This window comes from Plutella xylostella, chromosome 13 (assembly GCF_932276165.1).
Source record: "Plutella xylostella chromosome 13, ilPluXylo3.1, whole genome shotgun sequence".
Taxonomy (NCBI): Eukaryota; Metazoa; Arthropoda; class Insecta; order Lepidoptera; family Plutellidae; genus Plutella; species Plutella xylostella.
Genome location: NC_063993.1, coordinates 2,173,767 through 2,191,456, shown reverse-complemented (window position 1 = coordinate 2,191,456; position 17,690 = coordinate 2,173,767). Strand labels below are relative to the sequence as shown.

At 40.5% G+C, this 17,690-nt stretch overlaps 1 protein-coding gene across 1 annotated transcript; it reads right to left on the bottom strand.

Moving 5' to 3' along the window:
• Window positions 1–118: 118 nt before the first annotated feature.
• On the bottom strand, window positions 119–17,115 carry LOC105394688 (heparan-alpha-glucosaminide N-acetyltransferase). The gene is made up of 10 exons (XM_048625066.1): window positions 16,750–17,115; window positions 14,717–14,844; window positions 10,798–10,913; window positions 9,568–9,724; window positions 8,126–8,330; window positions 4,873–5,037; window positions 4,355–4,476; window positions 3,867–4,033; window positions 2,589–2,775; window positions 119–835 (listed from the first exon to the last, which is right to left on the bottom strand). The coding sequence occupies exons 1-10, from the start codon at window positions 16,963–16,965 to the stop codon at window positions 541–543; spliced, it is 1,758 nt and encodes a 585-aa protein (XP_048481023.1). The 5' UTR covers window positions 16,966–17,115; the 3' UTR covers window positions 119–540.
• Between the last annotated feature and the right edge of the window lie 575 nt (window positions 17,116–17,690).

Genomic DNA, 17,690 nt, shown 5'->3' with positions numbered 1-17,690 from the left:
CTAAAGGTGTGTCCAGATATCGCGTGGCAAAACGGGTCACATGCCCCGGTGTATCTGGATTCACCTTTATAATCATTATAGGTACTTAATTAAGCTCATGGTAAATCGATGGACATTATTGAATTTCATATAATTTATTATGTAATTAAATCTACTTTAGACAATGATTGTAAATTAAGCTTTAGAAATATCTGTTACAACAAGAATCGATTTAAATATCAAATATAAGGACTAGAAATATAAATTTTAAATTAAAAAGGCAATAACTGTCACACTGGTCAGTCTCATGAATATGTTCGATTCGGACGATCTTAAATATTACCTAACCTTAAAATTAAACTTACATACTAAACTTAAATATTCCATGATCGCTTCTCTGTTGTTTCTGAAAATGCTACCATCATTTGGGACTGCGCAACAAGCGATCATAACCTAAATACGTCTCTCAAACATGCTTAAACTTCCTATTCCTTTAGTCTTGGCTTTGACCAGCCTAAAGGAATAGTCAGTTTAAGCATGGCTCTCAATTCCAACCTCCCATCACAGAGTAATAAACACCTTCTTCCTCGCCAACAAATGCGCCACGATCAACCACAGCGCGGTCCCCCAAGCCGCTTCTAACAACACCACCGCATGCGTGTTCATATTCTCGACTCGCCAGTGGAAGGGGAACAGCTGGTAGCAGAGCTGACTTCCGACATAGAGGGCTAGTGCGTTGAGGCCCGGGGCTCGCACGGGCCCGCCGCCCCACGCGTGCCAAGCGTCCGTTAGCACGTAGCACAAGCTCAGGATGACGAGGTTGATGGATGTGGTCACGAACACGAAGGAGATTGACCTGTGGAATATAGAAAATCGACAATGTGTGGGGGTAAGAAACAAAGATAGGAGGGGATACTAGTAAGGAAGACAAAAAATGTAGCTGATCTGATCTGAGCTCATTTGTCTTGATAAGGTTTTAATCGCTTTCCTAGTCCTGAAATGAATATTTTTTTGTATTTTTACTTCTCACACACGACATAGTGTGCGCACAACGTAAACCATGGGACATTACGGCCTATTCAATGCGACGCGGATGACCTTACAGTGCGTTCAGAGCATCGCCGATCTGTCTTCGCGGAGTCAACCCAACAAACATTTTACCCTCAGTTACAGCTATTTTTATAACTTTAACCTGTATAACTGTGTTATAATTATCTCAGTTCTAACATAAAGCGATAAAGATGAGTTAACAAATGAAATTAGTGTTAACAGCAGGTTTAGGTGTTAAAATGGTATTAGTCAAAGCAATTATAATTAAGATGTTATAGGTTTAAACTGTTTCTAGAACCTAAAGCTATACAAGAGTGCTCACTGACACCTGGTAACACTTATGGTTGTTAAGTGGTTTCCTTTAATACTCATATAAATCTTTAGGTGTCATATTGAATTTAGGCTGCAGGAATTGGTTATAAAAGAGATTTTGTCAAGAGTGCAATAAGACAAGATTCATACAGTGTTGGAAAACTCAACAATGCAGTTTTAATCTTTAAGGTTAACTTAACTAACGCTTATTGCGTTAGGCAAGTAGAATGTAAAAGTAACGGTGTTAAGCAAGACTGTGCGGATCGACTAAGACTGCATAATACCCTTGGCTAAGGGTGTTCTATTTCAAAAAGTGTAATAGATGACTTAGGTGAGTCTATTTGTCTTAAATGTAAGTTCGCCATTTGCATTGGCGACCTAACCTATAAATTGCTGGAATAAACAATATTTTGCTTTAAAATACTTACTTATTTATGTGAATTTTGTCATTCCAGTCATGCCAATCGATTTATGAAACTAATGAACATACAGCAAGGATACAAAAAAATACAAAATTGAGTCGTCTATTTTATATTTACTTATGTTTCATTTGAAATCCTTAATTAATTCGGAGCGCATTAAAATTGAGGTGGGAAATATGGTATACATTACAGTAAAATTACAATGGCATATTATTTTCAATTCACAAAACATATTAAGTCAAGGTAATCTATTATATTTACTGTTATTTAGTAATGATCAATACTGTCACTCTAATACTGTCGCGTATGATTGCTGTTGACACTATTATTTTCAAAGACATACAACTTGTATGGTAAAAGTGTATTCGGAAAACGGTAACATACTCACTTAACCCTTTTTTACCAAACAAATAAGAGTCAGGGAGTCAAATAACCATTCTACAACTACAACTATACCGGTAAAAGTTCTAGCTGAGAGTGATTAAACGCTCTTCTATAGTAACTTTAGCACTTCAATGACACCGTACTACAGGCTTTCTATAACTTAAACACTTCAATGACACCGTTTTACAGGCTTTCTAAAGCCTTTACTCTCAAAATCGTGGGCCTCTTTCGTGGTTATAAGTGAGTTAGAGCACTCTCCTACACTCTTATACAGCTATGTCTTAACACTTTAATTTTCGAATGGAACCATTATACAAGTTATATGAGAGTTTTTTTAACGCTACGGTGTTAGTTGGGAACGAATTTATCCGCGACGGACGCAAAATGCGGACGGTCTGCTGAACCTGACATTAACTCTAACAACCAATCACCTGCACTCACCACAAGTTCTTATTAATCGGCACGATCCCGTGCTCCTTCGAGAACCCTGCCAGCAGAGCGCCGGTGAGCGCGAACACCAGCGCCCAGGCCAGCCAGCGCGCCACGCGGGACGTGTGAGACCGCTGGAGCAGTACTGTGGCACCCGCTTGCACCCCGAGCAGGGTCTGCACGATGGAGGTTAGGCAGCCTGCGGGAGGGAAGAGTGGAGGGCTTAAGTTAGTTGCGAAATAGGTAGTTGCTAAATATGTATTTTGGCGATGTAGAGCTATTAACTAGTCCCTAGCATGCATTAACTGTCTCCATTTTACGCTGCTGGTAAACAAAATAAAATATGAGGCTGGTTTTACAATCACGCGTTTCGGCAGCGCCGTCGGAGCGCGCGCGCTCGGATATGTATTGGGGTATTAGTAGCGATTCAAATTCGCTCGCTTGAGCAGCGCCGTTTGTTGAACGCGTTTACGCGTCCTATTCGCGCGGCGCGGTCGAAGCGCGCGCCGCTCGTGCGCTTCTACGGCCATTGTGCGTTTTAGTCTCACGCCGTTGAGACGTGCCGTTAGGTACTGTTGTGTACAAAATGAATATAAAATTTATAACTATTTTCTCGTAAATCAGAGAAAGATGTTACGTGTTCGCCTCTCAGTAACCTTGTAGCGTTATAAGGATCAACACCTACTGTTCTTCGACGTTTTTGTTGCCTTTTTTTCCATAAAAAGTAAATAGCCAGTACTCTAACCGCATTGCCGTTCATTTTGTATCTGTTTGTACACGACTGTCTCACAGCAGCGAAACGCGCCGTACTAATGTCGTTTTATGGTGCACCGCTGTTCAAACGCGCGCTGTCCAACAGCGCGCTGTCCAACGGCGCGTCTAGCGGCGTGACTGCAAAACCAGCCTGAGTATGTCAATATGTAGCGCGGCTGCACTGCTCAGATACCTACGCACCTTAATAATAATATGATGAAACCTATATTTACCGAGAGATATAAATAAGAAGTGTAGTACCTTACTACCTAAATGTTTAGCAATTATTTCAAAAGTACCTAAACGCTCAAGAAGTTATAAAATAGATACAAATAATATTTCCTTTTAAATAACATTCACAAATTAGGGGTGATGTGCACGAAACATTTATAAACGTATTTTTAAATCTATTGCTCGCTTGCTTTGACAGTATAGTATCAGAGCAAGATAGTGATAGATTTAAATACAAATATGAATGACAACTGTTGGCAGCTGAGTTGGAAAGTTTCCGTACAACAGCTAACTAGGATCACATACCCAGCAGCCCCTCAGGCTCTGTAACCAGCCCGCCGTACACACTCCGCGCGCCGCCCTGGTACATGTGGGCGGCGCCCAGCAGCAGCCGGTCGGCCGCGCCCGCCGCGCCGCCGCTGCAGTTCGCCGCCGCCCACTCGAGGTGCTTGCCGCCCGGGCCCAGGTACCCGCTGTGGAGAGACGGGTTATTGTAGTTAACATTGTATTGTGAAAGATGAATAAAAGAATAGGTACACTTATTGTCAGGAAGGAAGAATGGAGGCCATCTGCGTTGTTGCCTTCAGAAATGACCATCAATATGATTCTTAGCATGAAGCGTGATAAAAGGTCATTCTACCGGCGCCTAAACACCTTCAACACACCCATTTATCACAAAGGTGACAGAGTGAGGTTGTTCTTCAGGCGCTACCCACGCCCCCGATGAACCAACGACAGTTGCGGTAACTAGATGAGTTGTCGAGTAAGGACGCCTTCTAATACTAGGAACTCACGCGGGGCATCCGGGCTCGTGCAGTACGAAGGTGATGACAGTATGCGCCACCAGCAGCACCCCGGCCAGGGCCCAGGAGTAGGCGCACGACAGCACGTCCTTGCAAGCTTGTCCGCATGCGCCCTGGGGGGGATGTGGGGGTTAGTGGCGAGAGCTTGTATAGATAAGAGAACCTGGGGCTAGAGAGTTTATAATGCAGTCTATGAATAGTCTTAAAACCCTTTCATTTATATAAAGGCCTACTATTGAGATGAAAACTTTGCTCCAACTGAGCTAAGCATATTTTGAGGCAAACTTTCAACTCTCTTCTTAGATATTAACTAGCCATATAATATTCAACTCGTTGGCCAAATATTAAGACTTAATTATTAATTCTTAGGCCGCCATAAAATGAACTGCAACAGAAAAACCGCACGAAGCGCCATATTCAGCTACATGCAGTTGTCTGAATGCATCGCTCGGTCGCTGCGATGCAGTTCGTCTGATGTCAGACTTCCTGTCAGAGATACATACGCTGACGCGACTAGGCGTGAAGTACTTCTTGGCGGTCATCGCGTAGAACCCGGCGGCCACCAGGTAGCTGACGGCGAGCCGCTGCAGCACCCCCATCACTCGGAGAGAGCCCAGCGCCGCGCCCGACGCCGAGTTGAGGGCCACGCCGAGGAGGAACATTACGCATGAACGCTGAATAGGAACATTAGATAACATAAGATAAATTTATAAAAATTCCACACTCTAATCATACAAATTATAACTATTCTAAAGGCCTGTTTTACAATGTCTGGATAAGGGCTACTTGTTGGATAAAAAACGTGCTGTCACTCTCTGTGTTTATTATGATATACATAGACATAATGAGAGCATGTGTTTTACCCTAAAGACAAGTAAACCATAAGGTTCTCATTCATATTTCTGGTTTTACCCTACAGGGTAACCATTATCCAGACATTGTGAAAGAGGCCCTAAATATAATGTCCTCCTAGCCGAATTTCGACCACGGCGGCCAATCTCAATTGAGATCAGCCATCTACGCAGGAGAAGATTATAGTGCCCAAGATTTCTTCTGTTGTGCTAATAAATAAATAAAATAAAAAGTGAAAAAAAAAATAAAAAAAAGTGTGTGCGCAGTACACAGGAGCACTCTCTGTTCCATCACTCTCATAACCCAATGGGACGGATTGACCGACACGACTGGAGAGAGCTAGGCACAGGACCGACTGCTTTACATGCCCATCCGACAGCATGGATCGTTTCACTGTTTCGGACATCAGGTGATCAGCCTTCTATGTCCTAACCAAACTTAGAACCACAATTTAGAAACACAAATTGATGGTCCCACCCGGGAATCGATCCCGGGACTAGACCACAGAGGCAGTTAATATATGCATGGCAGAGGCCCTAAATATATGTTATTTATAGAACTTAAAAAACCTAGTACCTATAATCTTATAAGTACTTATACTTAATCATCGTTATAATACTTAGGGTATATGGATAGAATGTTAAAAACAACTAAATTTGTCAAACCGCTTGAATAAAAATAATAAGAAACATGTTTTCGTATAAAATTTATGTATACATTTAAAAATATTGCAACAACCTGTTTAAGATTCAAAACAAGGTGATTCTGATAATTTTTGTTATAAAAAACTGTACCTAACTTCTGGAAAGTCCTAAGTTATTACTAAAAACTCGTATTTGGCACTAAAATAGTCGCAGTCAGGTTCTGAGATACTATCTAGCAAATGCTTTTATATAAAATATTTATTTATATAAAAGTTAAAGAAATTACCGCCTCTATATTATTTCGCGTTCAAATAACAGCAGTTAGTCTCTGCTCTGCATATGGGCATCTCATGAGGCGCTAATGACTCAATTATATACCTACTATGAATCGCCGCGTCTGGTACCGCTAGATGTTCTAATACCGCCGCGGTGGACCACTCGCGTATTGTTCTCAATCAGATTCTCCTTTCAAGCGAGCAACTGGAGCAGCGTGCGCCTCTGGGTCAGTATTGAGAACAAACACATCGACCACAGTACCTTGGCAACACATTCATACATTGTTCATTCAACACTGGGTTTAACAAACTGATGTAATAAACAGTCAGCAATGGACATCATCTGGTTGAGATCCTCTAATAGGAGAGAGCGTAATTAAGAGACTTTGCACGCAATCCCAGCATTTCCAATGAAGTATTCCGCAAAAAATCTCAACTAGCCCATATCTTTGGAAGTGATTGATTTAAGTGTGAAAAGATCTCGACACTCCGTCACATGAATACGCGGAAGTGTTTAATCTGAGAAAGTGTATGAATGAATTAAGCATTATTAGATAACGACTACATTAATGCGCGGAGGTGACTCTCATGAATAGATCATGGAATCAGTCGCAGAGAGCTTCTGTTTAGATCACAGCTTGAGTTGGATACAAAGAAAGGCCTCTCTGTTCAATAACTCAGTAAGTACGGTCATGTTCAGAGAAACCTGACCCCCCTCTCATAGTAACAATTCTTCAGAGAGGGGTCAGATTTATCTGCCTTTTACCGACACCGTTCGTAAGAACGACCAATATCAAGTAAGTACCTAGGTAGTCTATATCTTTGTTTTACTGAACTAGATTGTCTTCCGACCATGAAACACTAGTTTTGTAACTTACATAGTTAATAAGGAGGCTGCGCAATAGAAAATTGCTTTTTAATAACCGCTTAAAACAGAGGCTGACTAAATTGTTTCACAAAATACGAGCAATAGCTCAAGAATATGCTTGCAGATAGAAAACATTTGTGGCAGTCGCAATAACTCAGTCAGGAATTTAAATGAAAGTGAGTAGCTAGGTAGGTATGTACTAGAGGTTCGAGTTTAATTGACTCGGGACATGAAGAAATCAGATTTTCAATTTCGATTGAGGAAAATTGTAGGAAACTCAATTGGTGTTATATAATTGAGGCTCTGTGACAGCGCGGAGTGGCGACGCATATCACGGAGACTTTCTTCTGCAAGAGAACCGTGACGGCCGCGCGCAGTTAGTCACAGCAACCATAAACTAAACGCAGCTATTTGCCAACAACCACCACGTGCCATCAACACGCAATACTGCTAACACTTTTGCCAAATATTTGCCAGTAAATAATGCCTTACACAGTTCAGTGAGCTGCTAAAATTTTATACTTTACTTACCGGATTATAGGTTTTTATAATAAACGTTGCCGTTGTTTTAACACGCTAGTTAAGACAACGTTATGCCCAACTAATTATACAACTTTGTTGTGGGTACTTACCGAAATAACTTGCAATGTTATCTGTGCCGTGAAATGGACGATTTAGTCATAATTTTACAGATCTAAGCAGTGAGAGGTAGAATTGAAATTTGTTAGTCACGGATCATTAGTAACGTAATATCTTTTCTATTATATAAATATAGGTATCAATTTATACAAATTGAGAGAAAATTTCGGATTCTACTTTATCCGCTAGTATACCTAATGATGATAACAACCACACCAGAGATGATTATAACTTATAACTTAAACACTAATCGTGATAAGGGTGTATATTAGTGACGTCTATGGTAGATCTACATCGATAGATGGACATACAGCCAGTGTAATGGTGCGATATTAATTTAGCCGATTTTATGAAAAGTCCCCAGGATCCGAAATATTCCAAACATGACTAATCCACTATATACGTTAACAATTACCTAGTTACTCTGTTTCTATATCAACATCAACTTAACCTCCCCCCTTCCCTTCCGCAACCAAAAACTCACCCGGACGACATGCACCAAAATCTTCCACCGCGGGATGCCCTTAGCGAAGGCCCCCTTCGTGGACAGCGGGATGCAGACGCCCATGATCCAGAGGAAGGCGGGGAACACCAGGTCCCCGACCAGCAGCCCGTTCCACGTTGCGTGGCCGAGCCACCAGTAGCCGCCCGCGCCGTCGTTCACGAAGATCATCAGGACTATCGCGATGCTGGAAGATGAAGAGGTTTTGAGATTATCTGGCGGTAGGTAAGTAAGTACTACAGTTTCGTTCAATTTAGGAATTAAGTTTGCTCTATGAATGTCATTAGTGAGTAGATGGGAGTATTGGGGTAGTCTGGTTTCTCCCTATAGGGATAAGTGTGGGTGTATTTTTGAATCTACATATTTTTTCAGTGCATACTTACCTACATAAACCTATATACATTATATAATTTAACTGTGTCTTCAGAACAATTAAATTAACCTCGTATTTGCCCAACAAATTAGGTATAAAAACAATTATTATTTTGACGAGGTGCCGAAGCGTTGATAATGACATTGAGGTTCCATACGTTCTCACAATAATAATATAATGAGAACTAAATAAACAAAGGACTACTGCATCTTCCGGCTCGTAGCAGGAATGTTAATGAATAACTTCTAGTCATTCGAAATTCTTTCCATGAATAACATTATTAATTACCTTAGCTAACAATTTAACAGATAAAGTTATATGTAGAGCAAGCTATTTAGAGTAATGCAGTTGATCCTGACCAGACTGGGCCAAATCGATATGTCAGGGTCTTTTGGCACGTGTAGGAAAACAAGGATACCTGCTTGAACTGTAGAATAACCTTACGTAGCCGATTCTTAAGAGCCTTTCGAGTCTAGTGTTAGTATTTATATTCATTGCACAGCAAAGTGCAAAATTTCATTCGACAGGCTCTATAGAGACGACTGGTTGGGTATTCCAGCGCTGGCCAATGTATTATATTATCTGTCGAGTTCAGTGTTAGTGCCTGCATACCCCCTGAAGGTGTGAACTGCCTGGGCATTCAAACTATAAGGTATTGCCAGATTGCCACGTACTCACCCATAAGGGAAGGCTCGTAGTATATTCTTCTTAGCATGTAGATGACAATACCCTAGACCTACACTAGAGTGAAATGTTTGGTCTGCCACATAAGCGTCATGTACCTATGTGAAGATGTGACTCCTTTTGAACGCCCAGCGGTAGGCAGACAAAAGCGCATTATGCTATTTAACTTAACCAACTTCTTGGCACCTTGTGTGTGTGTGTGTGTGTGTGTGTGTGTGTGTGCGCGACACTCACCCGCGGAAGGCGTCGAGCGCGCGCAGCCGCTGCTGCATCTGCAGCTCCTTGTCTCCGTAGCGCAGCTAGTGTGTGTGTGTGTGTGTGTATGTGTGTGTCTGTGTGTATGTGTGTGTGTGTGTGCGACACTCACCCGCGGAAGGCATCCAGCGCGCGCAGGCGCTGCTGCATCTGCAGCTCTTTGTCTCCGTAGCGCAGCTTGCCCGAGCGGCGCAGGCGGGCGGCCAGCAGCGCGCCTATTGAGTAGAGCAGCGCGACGCCGCCCAGCACGCACAGCAACAGGTATAGCGCTGCGGGGGAAACATGAATTTTGAATGTCCTTCCTGCATAGCATTAATTACGAGCGCGGGGGAGGGGTGGTGAGACGAGGGGGACACAGGAGTAGAGAGCTACTGGAATTTACAACGGCATCGGCAGACAGAGATGAATTTGTAAACGAAGCGATGCACACACACAAATACTGAGGCCAGTGCACTATGGCCTCAGTATTGCACTGTGGCCTCAGTATTTGTGTGTGTGCATGCAGGTACCTACAGTAAAATTGGGTAGAAAAATGGGTTCAAATTAGTACCCAAAAATGGACAAATGGTTCAAAATATAGTAAGCAATCATTCAGGTAGGTTTATGCCTCCTATAACCATTTAAACCACTTGGAGGGCAATGGAGGGGTTGCATTTGGATCAGTCCGTTCACCTCACTATCAGCATATTGACCCGTCACGCGTGAAGCCTATCTCAAGATCAACCTTCACGGACAAGATACCAACAAACACTTGATATTATCACTAGATAGAGTAAGGGCCGGTCATACCAGTTACGTTATCACTTTGCCTCAAGGAATATGATTACGAATTCCAAAGTCAAAACTTATAGTGATTGCTGTAAACTAGGGCAGTTGTTATCTGACATCTTACTAATGTGATGTGGTTGTAACATGGTTGTAAAACCGTAAACAGTGCAGCACGACCCATGATAAGCACCTCCTTCTGTGTTTCAATGGTGATGTTATAATAACACCACGAGGCCGTATAAAAGCATAACAATTTATTATTTACCTGTTATGCTTATGCTACATACGTTATTCCGTAAACTGCTTGATGTGTTTTCATATCATTTATTCATAATTCTGGCTATAGTCGGAACATTGAACACCAGAGCCCTGCTATGTTTGGTTGTTATGGATGCGTTTGATATCAATCATATTCATAAGTTCACATCACATAGCATAGCACGGGATGGATTTCCTGGACATCATCGCAGTATAGTCGTTACTACTATTTATCTGCATAGCATTTAATAACTGGTGGAAAGGCTTAGATAGTAATATCTATACTATAGCTCTATGTATCTGTATGTGTACTTACGCATGTATATATCGACGGGCTCCTGTTCGGTGATGAGTTGGCAATCTCTTCCAGTCACATTAAGACGGTACACGCCGAACTCGCCCAGCTCCGGGCGCAGCTGGCATATCATGTTTCTGCACAAACATAAAGTAAAATTATAAAATTAATGAATATTACGTTATAGGTAAGTATTTTACTAATGCTTAAATTTAAAAATAAGGCCAATATATATTTTTCATAGGTTTACCTATGAATATAGGGATTTGTTTGGTTAACTATGGTGCTAATGCGAGCGCTAAATGACTATAAACACCGGTCTACATAGAACATAGTACTAGATTTGGATAATCCGTTCCGCCGTTTAACAATTAAATTTACACTATGTTGTAAACTCAGCGGTACATGTATATATTTACCTGCGATTTGTTTACAACATACATAAGGTGCGTGTGTTTTCACACGAGTGCTGCACACGTTAAGGTTTCGCAAATAGTTGCCTACATAATATACAATATACGCATTAGATCGAGTTTTCTGTTGTTCTGTTTGCCCACTTTTTATACATTTCATTAGATCCAAAGAAATTGTTCGGTATCTATTGCTATACTTACTTACTTACATAACACAGAAAAGTTTGAACAATCAATATTTTCATCTCAATGTTATTGTTCTTTCTTTCGAGGTGTATATGTAATCAATAAAGTTATGGGTGTTACGAGTATGAGTAATATGAGCAAGTTCATCATCCCTCCAGTTTATTTCGGTGCATGACTGCAGCTTATCATTAGTCAATGGACAACATTTCATTTTCTTTACCCTATATTTTTATTAGTTATTCGGAAAGTTTATAGAAAATTAGTGGACCCGTATTTTTTTATTTTGTATATACATAAATTTTTGCATGTTATTTTTAACTTTAAAGTTAATTATTTTAAAACCGGAAGTGACGTCACATATTAGGTTCAATTTTTATTTTTGTCTATTGCCTGAGTCTCGAAAAAATATAAATGACACTGACAAGTGACATTTAAACTTTGTTTACATGCCAACCAACAAATGGGTCATTTTCAAATGACCTTGATATTTCTAATGATGGAAAGTAGGTACTTATCATGTAAAAAAATAAGCAGAAGCATTTTTTCAGCTGTGTAGGCGGTGGGATGCTCTGGGACATATTATATAGAGGTCATCTCTTAATAATAAATAAAAAAAATAGTCAGAAAATGTCAGAACAGAATTAATGAAAATGACCCAAATAAACAACAACGTCACGATAAAACGTCAACGTCAATCAAAAATGAAAGTGACAGTTACTTTGTTTTTAAATCTATAGGCTTTGATCATCAAAATGCAACGCACCTGATGCATGACGTCATCAGCACTTTTTTACTATTTTATGATTTTTTCGAAAATGATACATCCAAAAAATACAAAAACATTTTTTTTGTGGTCTTTAGAGCTAAATCTCGAAATGGTTTTCGATTTGTAGCAGCTTTAGTTTTTTGAAATGTTGTCCATTGAGTCGGTCGGTGTTCGCTCCAACGATCTTCCAATCAGGACCAATCATCTCCTCAGTGCCTTGAACGAACATTTCTTCCTAAATTTATCTTGTGAGCCAATTATGTGCATATTTTCGCGAGCTTTCTCCAAAATTTTAAAAGAAATTAGTTGAATAATAAACACGTAATTTATTTAAATCAGTGTCGTCGACTCGTCGGTTACGTATTGTGGTCTATTTTGCGGCTGCGCGAGTCGAGAATTTTAATTGGTTTGCTTCAGTTTGATAGCTAGGCTAGCTCTATGAGGGCTTAATTATAGCATAGAGTTATAGAGACTGGTTGAGAATGGGCCAGACCCGTCCAGTGGGTAGGTACTTAGGCATTGCATGAGAACCTGTAAGACCTGCAGGTTGCATAATCACATCTGCCCGTATATGGACGAGCCACTGACTCCGTAATGAAGAGTATTATGGACATCAACACTTTCATAATCAACGTCAAGATCAACATCGATTTGCTACAAACATCGGAAAAGTTCAAAAGCGGAGCCATAAAATATTAAGTACTAGCTGTTCCCGCGCGCTTCGCTTCGCCTTAAAAAGCTTTTTCCCGTGGGAATTCCGGGATAAAAAGTAGCCTATGTTCTTTCCCAGGGTCTAGACCGTATGTATACCAAATTTCATCCAAATCCGTTCAGTAGTTTTGGCGTGAAAGAGTAACAGACAGACAGACAGACAGACAGACAGACAGACAGACACAGTTACTTTCGCATTTATAATATTAATATAGTTAGGATATTTATTGTATTATTATATTGAATAAATAGTTTTAAGAATAAATAACTACATAATGCACTTTCTTGTGTCGTAATTTCTTCATGTGTTCAAAATTTAATGCACACTCCTGCGGTTAACATACCTACCTAATTTAACTCACAAAACTATTTATAATACCACAGAATAGTAGTAAAATAAGATGAGTTAAGTATGAAAGTTACACAATCGTAACGAATTAAAAAACAGCTTTTAAGGTGTGTTTACATTGTTACATAAATACTGCGTTGACATTAAATATTCCATAACAACCGAGTTATATTATTATGTACGAATAAAAATATTTTAGCATGAAGATTGCCTTGACATTTCCTTGAATCTCGTCAATACTAATAAAATGATGAGGGGAAGGTAATGTCCGTTGCATTTAAACTTGGCCAGGTTTACTGTACCTAACACTTTTTAGTAAGATGCTTTTAGTCTGTATTCCTGTATCCTTCAGTGCCTGATCTGTGGAGGCCTGGCGCATCCTGCTGGCCTGTTAGACCAAAATCTAACTCACTGACGCATCATTTCACCACGTTGCCTTTTGCCATTGACATGATGAAGAAGTGAGTGACCTCCCGAGTTGCCTATGTAGTATACATCAGCTAGTGCCACCCCCGCCAGAGTGTCTCCGCCGCCCACGCACTTCCACCGACAACGCTCACTTACTCACAACAGGGTAACAACCTACATTATAGTAGATACTAATAGTGTCTATTCATATTTATTTAGATCTTTCCTTCGCACTAAACTTGCCTGTATCCTCATCATCACATTACGACGGGATGATAGTGATCTAGTCGTTGTTTTTTTAAAATGTAATAAAGTCGGATTCCTCGTGTGTTAGAATTGTTGTTAGACACTTGACATTCATTTTAGATTTTATTCTTATTTTTATGTTTGTGTGAAAAAAAGTAATACTTAAACAGGTTTTAATATTTTATGTCTTACGGACCTATAAGGTTGGACCTATAAGGATGGACGATGCGATGGTTGAATGTGTAATTATGTAAGCACAATAACAATATTTGATCGTTCCTTTAACCTTATGTAATGTCACCAACGCAACGTAATTATGGATATAATCTTAATTTTGTGTGCATCTACAGCTGTAGATGATGACCGCTCTATTATTTCAATTTATGAGATATAAAATCAACCATCAGATACAGATTCATTGGGCTGGAATTCCGAAATTTTATTTAAGTCTAGTGAACACCAAACATCTAAGTAACATACGTATTTTATAGCGAAAGCTCTTATTTTCAGTGGATATTATTTTCACTAGCACAGCTCAGCTATATTTTTAGTATTTTTACACTTCTGATCGTGCTACCGGCAAACAATGTAGAGCTGGACCGATGTTGATCCTCTTCGTGAAAGCATCAGCCTGTCAGATTATTTGTCAGTCGCTGACAGTGCTTCACTCGATATAATTTTATTTAAGTAATTATACGTCACCATGACCAATCACTGCTGGAGCACATGCAGGTCTCTTTCCATAGAAGAAAGGGTTTGAGAACTTGTCTACCACGCCGGCCTAGAGTGCCGGTTGATAATTATCAGGGGTTGTACCTACAGGAGGCTCCCACAGCCTGACGCTATATATGTTGTACTCACTCGGTGTTAGCAGCAGAGATGTACTGGTCGCGCGCGGGGTACAGCCGCCAGGTGGCGCCGCGGGCCGTGTCCTCCGCCCACCACCCCCGCGCCCCCCCGCGGAGGTATTTCACCAGCTCGTAGGGACACTGGGAAATACGAGGAGGATTAGAATAGTAGAAGAATGCATGTCGAGAGCTGAAGGAGAAAATGACTGATGTGTGAGGCTTTAGAAGCGGAGTAAGTAAAAGTATCCCACTATTTATATTTTGTAGTGTTATGGAATTAGTGCGATAAACCCGTATATAGAGGGCGGTTCTTTGCAGATTGATGGGGTTTATGAGATCGGTGACCTTAAATATCCGTATTACATCGGGTATGTGTGGTAATAGGAGCTACAGTTCGTTAAATGGGTAATTAACTAATGTTACAAAAGTTTGTAAATAATTAGTTGAGCAAGAGAGTATAGTTGATGATGATGATAGAGATTAAAATATCTGCTCCAACCGGGAACGAACCCGGGGTACCACAGTCAGACTCACTAGCTCACGTCACGTCCCTAAGGTATTACCGATGTTGGTAAACCTATAAAGTTTTTCTGACATAACCAAGGCAGATACTTACCATGATCATGATCACAAAGCACGAATAGCCACACCAGGGTTTAAGCGGCGCATGTTAGTTTCAATAACAAAGCGCACATTATTTACTAAACATGCCCATTTAGTCAGCCACATTACACGCCCTCCCGGTTTTCCCTCCACAAGTACCTGTAAGTACTTATTCCCAGAAATCCCCCGGCCGGTTCGATGTCAATTATTTTATGAACTTCACCAGGAATTCCCGCGCTTTGAACACTAACGCTGAATCACAATGCGTATTTTAGGTCATAAGTGAAGACATTGTGGTCTAGATATGTATGTAACAATTTTAACATTTGGAAACATACCCTTAAACACTCAGAAAACTATAAAATCAAAGTTCAATCGAATAAATTCTAACAGACAGCTTTCAGATCCATTTCTCTTTTACAAGTGAAGATCTTAAGAAAAACCGAGTAAGAGTGCATTCCTATAAACAGTTAGTTGTTGGTAAACAATCGTTTCACAGACATCATACCTAGTCTACCTAGGTATAGGTACAGGTAGTGGTGTGAGGAAGCCGGCGATCCATCACCGCATGGAAAAGAAAGCGCAGCGGAAACGGCGGCGGCGGGAAACTCGCAAAAAACAACTCCGCACCTCGCAATTACATGTCTATTTATGTCGTGTATGTCTATGTACACTTTAGTATCATTACCATGTTAGCATTATTTACAGTAGGTATATAATATTATACTATTAACTTACCTACTGACTTACTGAGGAGACACGCGACGGTCAAGACTAGTAGCAAGGGGGGGAAAATGCGTAGCGCGGTGGAAAATTGATTCGGAAAATAAGCCCACGCGCGGATATTATTTTTATATTTGTAATAAATTATACCCATTTGTAATAGAAGAATGCCTACGTTCATAATTTAATGTTAATTATTTCTAACGTTTTTCATTTAAAACAAGCTATATTTAAAGTTTTATCTCTCCTAACTAATATAAAAAGCAATTAATGATGTTAGAATTGGGTCGCAATCGCAATAATTGTGAAACAAAAACAAAAAATATACGCACGCACAACTACAAATCGGACAAGAGATAATTAATATTGGAAAATTTATAACGACACTCATTACATGCCCGTATACCTAACTAAGACATTTTAATTTAGAACCATAGTTTTAGAGCCTAATTAACAACGAAGAAGACATAATAAAACACATAAATAATAGGAATGAAGAAAAACATGACGGCAAAATTAAATTATAGAATCATTGCTGTTGCCCGCGAGCTTCGCTCCGCCTTAAAAAAAACCCCGCGGGAAGCGGGAATTCAGGGATAAAAAGGATCCTATTATTTTAATCCAGTGTGTCAGCTTTCCCGTTTTCCCGGAGAAACAGCAACAAAGATACTTACCAACTAGCGTTTTTAATACTTATTAGTGAAAATAATCTGAACTCACCCGAAAGCAGTCATCGGAGAGGCGGTACACCCCCACATCAGTCTCAGGGTCGGCCAACACGTAGGCCTGGTCCATGGCGAGCTCGGCCGCCGGGAGCCCCTCGTGCACCTCGTAGCCGGGCACCTCCAGCCAGGAGCGCACCAGCCTCCGGTACCGCTCCCATTCCACCAAGCCACCCTCCGCGTCAAACACCGCTTCTGTCGTCGTCTCATTCATTGTCACCAAAAAGTTTATACCACTTTTTAAGAACCACCAAAAAGTTCGCGATTCAGAAACTGCTCATGTTTTGCGGGTTGTTTTTTTTAACCGGTCAAGTGTGTGGTCGCGGCGGCGCGGCGTCTCCGACTGCCGGCATGTCCCCTCCAGCCGGCTACATACCTCGACGAAGTTGCACACTCGCTTCATTACCATTCTGTATCTTATTCTGTAATCAAGAAGGACTGCAGTACGTAGGGTCTGGCTGGTGAAGACGGGTTTAACATGCTGCTTTGTTTTGCTCAGGCGGTTAGTCATGACTTTGGTTTAAAAGCAATCGCATTGTTTATGTTATGTGGTTATAGCATAATATTGGATTCTGCAAATTACTACGTATTTCGTAGTCAATTGCGAATAAATTAGATGTTGTAGAGATGATCGCGAGAGAGCTCGGGGGTAGGCTCTGTAAAATTGTAGATACAGTAAGTAAAGTACATGTAAATCTTTCTATTGTTATTGTGTGAACCAAAGGCATTTACTGGTTTTCGATAAATGAAAATAAAAAACACAAGATTGTTTGTAGCTGCCCAATTTGGTCTTGCCATTTTCAACTTCAGGTTTTGCGAAGTCATTATGTGAGACCTTCGTTTATTTTTATTCCACATGCAAATTCTTTAGAAAGCTATTATTATTAAGTTATTTAGCATACTTATATCCTACGTTTACATTCATATCTAATTGATTAT